The sequence below is a fragment of the Prunus dulcis genome, unplaced genomic scaffold, assembly GCF_902201215.1.
Source record: "Prunus dulcis unplaced genomic scaffold, ALMONDv2, whole genome shotgun sequence".
NCBI lineage: Eukaryota > Viridiplantae > Streptophyta > Magnoliopsida > Rosales > Rosaceae > Prunus > Prunus dulcis.
The window spans coordinates 12,565-20,132 of record NW_023010314.1 but is presented as its reverse complement, the minus strand read 5'-3'; the positions used below and the strand labels follow the sequence as shown (position 1 = coordinate 20,132).

General features: G+C 36.9%; 1 protein-coding gene and 1 pseudogene across 1 annotated transcript; one reads left to right on the top strand and one right to left on the bottom strand.

The window, feature by feature from the left end:
* The first annotated feature begins 294 nt into the window (after nucleotides 1–294).
* Nucleotides 295–6,786, top strand: LOC117613432 (annotated as a pseudogene).
* Nucleotides 4,294–5,820, bottom strand: LOC117613431 (NAC transcription factor 29-like). The gene has a single exon (XM_034342038.1). The coding sequence runs from the start codon at nucleotides 5,741–5,743 to the stop codon at nucleotides 4,415–4,417; it is 1,329 nt and encodes a 442-aa protein (XP_034197929.1). The 5' UTR covers nucleotides 5,744–5,820; the 3' UTR covers nucleotides 4,294–4,414.
* Nucleotides 6,787–7,568: the final 782 nt, after the last annotated feature.

Here is a 7,568-nt window from a genome sequence, read left to right as displayed (position 1 = left end):
AAGAAAACCCAAAAGGTAGAAACCTCTGTTTCTGTCCTTAATTATCATCATCCATCAGCTTAACTAGCTAGCTACCTAGCTAGAGCTAAAAGCTAGCTAGTTGTAGTAGTAGTATTGCACCAAATTTTCATTTCATATATTTCTTGCTTCAACTTTTTTGTTCATGATCAAGACTTTTTTGTTCATGATCAAGCAGATAGAGAGTAACTCAAGTACTGGGTTTTTAAGTAATTAATTAGCTCCTTGATTGATCTCTTTGTGCTTGATTCAGCATGCAACTATGGCCTATGAAAACAAATCCATGTCTCTGGACTCTCCCCAAAGAAAATTGGGTTGGGGAAGATCGATGTCAAGCAGATCGAAAACACCACAAACCGTCAAGTCACCTTCTGTAAAAGGCGCAATGGGTTGCTCAAGAAGGCCTATGAACTCTCTCTACTCTGTGATGCGGAGGTTGCTCTCATAGTCTTCTCTTTATGAGTATGCCAACAATAACAGGTATTGCTTTTAAGTTCCTCTTAAAAGTTTTTTCGTTGCAAAATTTGTTGGTGGTTCAAGATTTTTGCTTCTGCAGTAGATTTTTGGGTGGATTTAAGCAGGAAAACATAATCATTGTAATGGTACTCAGTTGAGTTGAGATTGAGTTCTTTCTCTCTCTATCACCCTAACTTAATTATAAGATTCACTTGTCTTTCTTATCTTCTGTTATTTTTCCTTGTGTTGTGTATGCTTTTAATGGGCATTCTTGTTTATTTTTCTTTTCTGTTTATGATCATTTTCTTAGCTCTTGGTTTGGTGCAAACATAGATCTGGTCTAATAGATAAGAAAAGAAGCATATCATGGATGTAAATAGCCACAAGTAGTGGTTTTGGGAATGTATGCAGGCCTCTGAAATCAGCTCCTTACCTCCCTCCATTGTTAATTTTCTGTTTCCCCTCTCTCTCTCTCTCTCTCCTCTTTCTCTGCATGACTCTATGTCATCTATGAGGCTAAGAAGGCCTACAACACACAAGCTGTCATGCTCCCATTAGCCCAACCTCCAATCTCCTTGACACTTCGTCAGTTATAGACATCAGGAAAGTAAAAGTAGAATTCAATACATAAAATAAAAATGACAAGACCTTCTCTGAAAAAAAGCACATATTAGGGTTCCAATACACCCAGATGGGTTTTGCTTTAAATATCTTACAATCTCCCTTGTACACCCAAATCAGATCACAACCACTCATACCCAGAAGAGTTTTCCCCTAACCCCTCTAAAATTTCCCAAATATCACTTTCTTTTCGTGGAATATTCCACATAACCAAATTAGGGTTCATTAGGAACTACATTGGGTAATCAATTTGTCCAAAATCTTTTAGTGGGTAACCCTTAAATTTTAACCTTTCTGGTTTCCTACCTGGGTTTTATCACAAAGGTAAATTCTTTTATGAATTATTTTTCCAAATTATTGCTGTTGAAGTGAAAGAGAGTATATATGAGATCATAGCTCAAGCGGGTCATCATGAATATGTCACCGCTGGGCGTTGGAGAATGGGCTTTGCATTTGCTCAAGATCTTGCACATAGATATTTCATATATTTGTGCAAGTTTTTAGTGTGGGAGAGATATAAGTGAGCAGAAACAATAAAATAGACGGCTTTTGATGTTCTCAGAGTTTCAGACAGAAAAGACCAAATTTTATATTAATATATTTACTCTCACTTGTTTAGAGTATAAATAAACCAGAATTTTAATTGTTTGTGAATTACTCGAGGTGGGTAATAAGGTAAACTTGAGGCCAATGTCCCTTGTGTAATGACTGGCAAGAGTTATGCCCTGTGATATTGGGGAGCTGCGCCATCGTGGCACAGGCAACCAATCACAAAGTCGAGGATTTTAAGGTATCAGAGGCATAGGATAAAGTGAAATCTTAGGTTGTGTTTTCATAATAATATATTCAATTTTATTTTCTGATTTTATTTTTTTGAGAGAATTTTATATATGAATATTTCTCTCTGTGTGTCTGTCTGTATGCATCTATCCATAATCCATTACTTTGGGAAGAAACTAGTGAGGTAAGTTTCTCTTTAGGAAGAAACTAGTGAGGTAAGCCTTGTTGTTGAAAGTTTGATGAAATAAGCCACAGAAATAGAAACAATCCTTTGCTAGGTAAGCCTTTTATTAGGTTCAAACTATCATAATGATTCAGAGAAATTACAAGGTCATATTTTAGAAAGTTTTCACTCCAAAACGAATTCTTTGTCTATTAAAGTTCATCTTAATACACTTCGCTTTTGAGTTTGAATGCATTATCTGAAAACTTTTCAGACTATTTCTGGAGATTATTTAAGTATTTGATATGTTTAAGCAATGCTACAGATGTAGCCCACTTAGAGGATTTGGTACATATTTAACTTGGTGTTCTTCCTTGAGCACTACTAGTCTCATGCATATTAATTGGTTGGACTAAATGTCTAATTAGGTGTATATGTATATCTATGTAGCAATATAGATGCCATTCTTTTGTGGTACCTAGTAGTGTTTGCATACCATACAGTGTTAAAGCAACAATTGAGAGGTACAAGAAGGCATGCGCAGAGTCTACAAATACCGGATCTGTTTCCGAAGCTAGTACTCAGGTATTATTTACCTTGATGATACTTGACAGAAAAGTTCATAAGTTTGGAATGATTTTAAAATTGAGATTACTTCTTTCTGGTCTCGGGATTTCATTATCATATATTTTCTCCTCTAAGGGTGTGAATATTGAACATCTTGATTAACAAAACCAATCCATGACTAAGACAAGTCTTGTTTTCCTTGTATATTTTTGGATCTCTTTAGTCCTCATCATCATAATCATTTCCAATATCAATCCTGGAATTTGGGTGAGCCATATAAATTGAGTTGTTCTGTTCATTCGTGTTACAACAAAAAATACCGGTAAAGCTAGAGCTTTTAGTTGAATGGCTTATATTAGTTGGTGGAATTGCTTTATATATAGGAGCCCTAATTTATACTATTATATATTACATATATAATTGGTAAAGCACTAATTAAGAATGAATTTTTAATGCATGCATCATAACTAGTAAAGCAGTGTTTACTGATTTTGAATATATTTTGAATAAGATGTTTTAGCCATTGATTTATGGATGTAAATCTCAGTACTACCAACAAGAAGCTGCGAAACTGCGCGCTTAGATAGGGAATTTGCAGAACTCAAGTAGGTAATCTTAAAGGGATCAAGTTCAACCCTAGTTACCAAAAGCTTTCCCATATCCTAGATTTTCAAATTGGCAGCCTTTTCTTTGACAGGCATATGATGGGCGAGTCATTGAGTTTTATGAATATGAAGGACCTGAAGAACCTCGAGAGTAAACTAAAGAAAGGAATCAGCAGAATCAGATCCAAGAAGGTATCTCTTGTATATTATTTATGATGGATTTTTGTGATCCAAGAAGTTAGCTCTTGTTTGCCGAAATTGAGTACATGCAGAAAAGGGTACCACTCTTTGACTCTTCCTCATTTATAACATTGCATTCTCTTACATGCATTACTATTTCTCATCATATTTGAAAAGTAGTTTGTTGAGTATCACTGCTCAATGAATGTTTACCAACTTATCAAGTAAACAATTTACTTACATGCATGGACTGGTTTGTTTGATCTATTGTAAATGTGGTTCATGATCATATGCATTTGGAGAACTGTAGGCCGGCATCAATTTGTCTTTATCAAATGAATGCATATATATAACATGTTAGAAGTGTTCTAGTATCACTTTTTTGCTGAATGGAAGTTTAATTTGGTCAAAAGTTGTCATGAAAACTGATTGAAGCTTAAATTTTCTGGTTAGGCTTTCTTAAATTATTCTTTCCATTTCTAACAAAAATATCTAGGAAAAAGAATTAAGGGTAGGCAAAAGACTAGAGCTTGGGAAATGAAATTCTAATTTATATCACTGCAGGAAGAATCTGAGTCAGAATTTCTGCTGTGGATAAAAGACTTGATCCTCCTAAAGAGGATATTAAGCTGATGAAATTAACAAGCATCATGCTTTGTTCAATTTCAAGCATACCTTTTGTGCAAACAAGTTTAATTACCATTTACAAATAGTTCAATGAATATTTCTCTCTCTGTCTGTCTGTATGTGTCTCTCCCTTTTCACAAGACAGAAAATTAAATTTGGCTGTGATTGGAAACCCCCTTTACATGATATGTTTTTCAGTAAAGTTAAACCAACATGCACATCAGAAGCATATATCCACTATTAATTGCAAACACAACATTTGGACTAAATGTCTAATTAGGTGTGTGTATATATATATATATATATATATATATATATATCCATGTAGCAAAAAACAGAGTTACATTGATCTCACAAATGTGGAAATTAACTGCTAAATCTACATGTTCACATCTCACTACCCCATTATTCCCATAACTGATGACTCTGTGGTGAAAGCTTGCACTTCATCATCATCATCATCAGGAAACTGGAACAAGTCCACCAGTTGATCAAAAGTAGCAGTGTTCAGGAAATCAAGCATATCTTCATTGTGAACCTGGAACTCTGACGCATTGACTTGAGCACTTTCAGTACCAACTCCAAGTTGAGCACCAGTTTGATTTTCTGATGACATCCCAAATTCAAGTGCAGACTCAGCGGTGAGTGATTGGGAGGATGGGTCATATGCAGGCCTATCTTCATCATTAACTGCAGACTGGTGGATGCTTTGTGATCCCGATGGTGTGGCTGTAGTAACATCATCATCATCAACCTGGATCAAGTGGTGGAGCCAACCATAATCAATCGAGAAGTCGACATTATCGGACTGGCTGTTTTCACTACCAAATTGACAGCCTGTTTCTTCTGTTGCCGCAGCTCCAATATTGTTGTCAGTGAGGCCTTGTTGAGTAGCATGAGTCTCATCAAATTCAATAATACATTCTGTCCTCTCTTGGTTATATGATCCGAACTCTGCTTGTTCCGTGAATGATTGTGCGCTGTCCACCAAAGGTGAGAAACCTCCCATTAGAACATCACCATCATCAACCATGGTTATTGGGTATGCAAAAGGGCAGTCTTGCGGAGATTGAGTCTCAGTGGGCCCTCCTCCAATAGCCTGAGACATGGGAGTGGGGTCTCCAATTAAATATTCGTCAAAGCTAGTCTCTTGTTGCCTCTGCTTCTTATTTTGAGATTGTAGAGATGGAATGCCATGAGTTTCTTTTGCAGCTGTCGACGTAAACTTTCTCTTCCTGATGTGGTTCTTTCGAATCCGGCAGACCACAAACCGATGAGTTGAGTTTGGTTTGGGCTTCACCAATGAAGGACGAAGGCTGTACTCGTGCATGATCCAGCAACCGTTTTGATCCGATTTAGGGTTTTCATAATGTAACCTTTTCCACATACCTAAATCGTTCTTCTTATCCTTTGGATCAGGGACCATTTTTCCTGAGTTCTCAGCTTTCCATGACCCAGATCCTATGGTGCGAGCCATGCGGGTATTCTTGGCACTCGAGCTCTTCAATTTGGTGAAGAAATAAAGGTCGTCACCATCTTCTAATTTGTTTCCGCCAAATTGGTTCCATATATCCCACGGCTCTATTCGACCGTAAAGATCAAATTCCGGAATAACATTTTCATACTTAAACGATGAGCCACGAACCTTGTTAAGAAGATAATATCCCAACAATTCTTCATCACTTGGACGAAACTTGAAACCCATAGGAATATTATTAGGCGCCATAGAAACTAATTGATCAAACAAAGAGAAGAGAAACAGAAATTAAAAAAGTTTAGGGCTACAGAGATGAGAACCCTAAATCAAATGCCAAGTCAAGTGTGGAATTTTGACTAGGGGGATGCGCATATATATAGCATTCTTCACGTGGCCCATATGATATCACTAAGCCCAGGCTCTGGTTTGTTACCGTTGCAAGAAACAAAATCAAATCTTGTTATTTGGTTGCGTGATGCTTTGGAACTACTAATACTAAAAACTGTCGTGTTCTTTCAAGGCTTTATCCATTTTTAAATTTTATTTATTTATTCCAGCTGTAATCACAGTGGCTTGAGAGTCTTTTATTATATTTCAGAATTAATTAGAGCGCAAGTAAGCAACAATACTTCTGCTTTTGGGTTTCTACATCGGTTTATGATGTACTACGAGGATATTCTTCTCATTTACCATCCAAATGTTGGTGTTTGTTGTTTCACTTTCTTTCATTGTTCTTTTTTTTTTTTTTTTTTTGAGAGAAAAGAGATAGTATATTATTGAAAGATTAGTAATTAGTATCAAAATCGGACATGCATTCGTGGATTAGGTGAGTGTCTCTACTTATCTTTTTACTTATCTTTTGTGGCTTAAATTCATCTTGGTCTCTTGTTCTTTTTATATAGGTTAACTTGGAAACTATTTATTTAATTATTTTTCACTAATGCGTTAGAAACTGAATAAATTATTCATTTTGTTACCTGGTGACACTTTTGTCCTTGATTCTTTGGTTTTAATAAATTATTCATTTACCTTAAAAGAAAATAAGTCGCGTTATTGATGGTAAATTATTCATGATATTTCAGGTCCTTGCATTACCTGCAGAACTATCTCAGGTCCATGACGTGTTTCATGTATCCATGCTTCGGAAATACATGCCAGATCCTCATGTTCTAGAATATCAACCTGTGGAGTTAGAAGAAGATTTGTCATATGAAGAGCAACCTGTGCAGATCTTGGATAGGAAAGAGCAAATGCTACGCTCCAGATCTATTTCGGTAGTGAAGGTTTTGTGAAGAAGTCAAACGGTTGAAGAAGCTACCTGGGAGCCCGAGGCGCAAATGCGGGCCAAGTACCCTTATCTCTTCCATTGACAGGTACGTGAAATTCAGGGACAAAATTTTTATAAGGGGGGTAGATTGTAATACCCCGACTCAAAATTTAATTCCTTATTTTAATTTATTTAAATGAATTTACAAATTTACTCTTGGGGTAGGGGTAAATTGGTTATTTTCTTATCCGGAAGGATTTTGGGACCACGACTAGTATTTTTGAGTAGGTCGTACTAAGACGAATTCGTAGACACGCTGTAGGCTTGAATCGGAATTGTAACGAAAAAGTTACGAGCAAAACATCATCAGTGGTAAACTTGTAAATATTACGAAAAGTTTGGTAAAAATCAGATTTTTTTCACCTCAGCTCTCTCTCTCTCCTCGCGTGCGCTCTCAGCTCTCTCTCTCCTCGCGCTCGCTCAGCTCTCTCTCTCTCTCTCTCTCCTCAGTCTCTCTCTCTCCCCGACACCGACTCTTTCTCTCTTCGGTTTTCTCAACGCCGACCATGGTAGGAAGTGAGACCGGTCCCGTTCGACTCGTCGTGAAGCCCCAAACTAGAACCATCAGTTTTTCCCGCCGGCAATATCTTCTGGTTCAATAGGAGATTTCACCGTCATCGAGCCGCCTTCTACGCCTCCCAAACCCGGTGAAACAGGTGAGGGTTCTTCCTCTTTTTACATGTTCTAGCTGTTTCTGAGGTAGGATTGAATCGATATTGAGTTTAGAATTTCGATTTGAAAACTTAG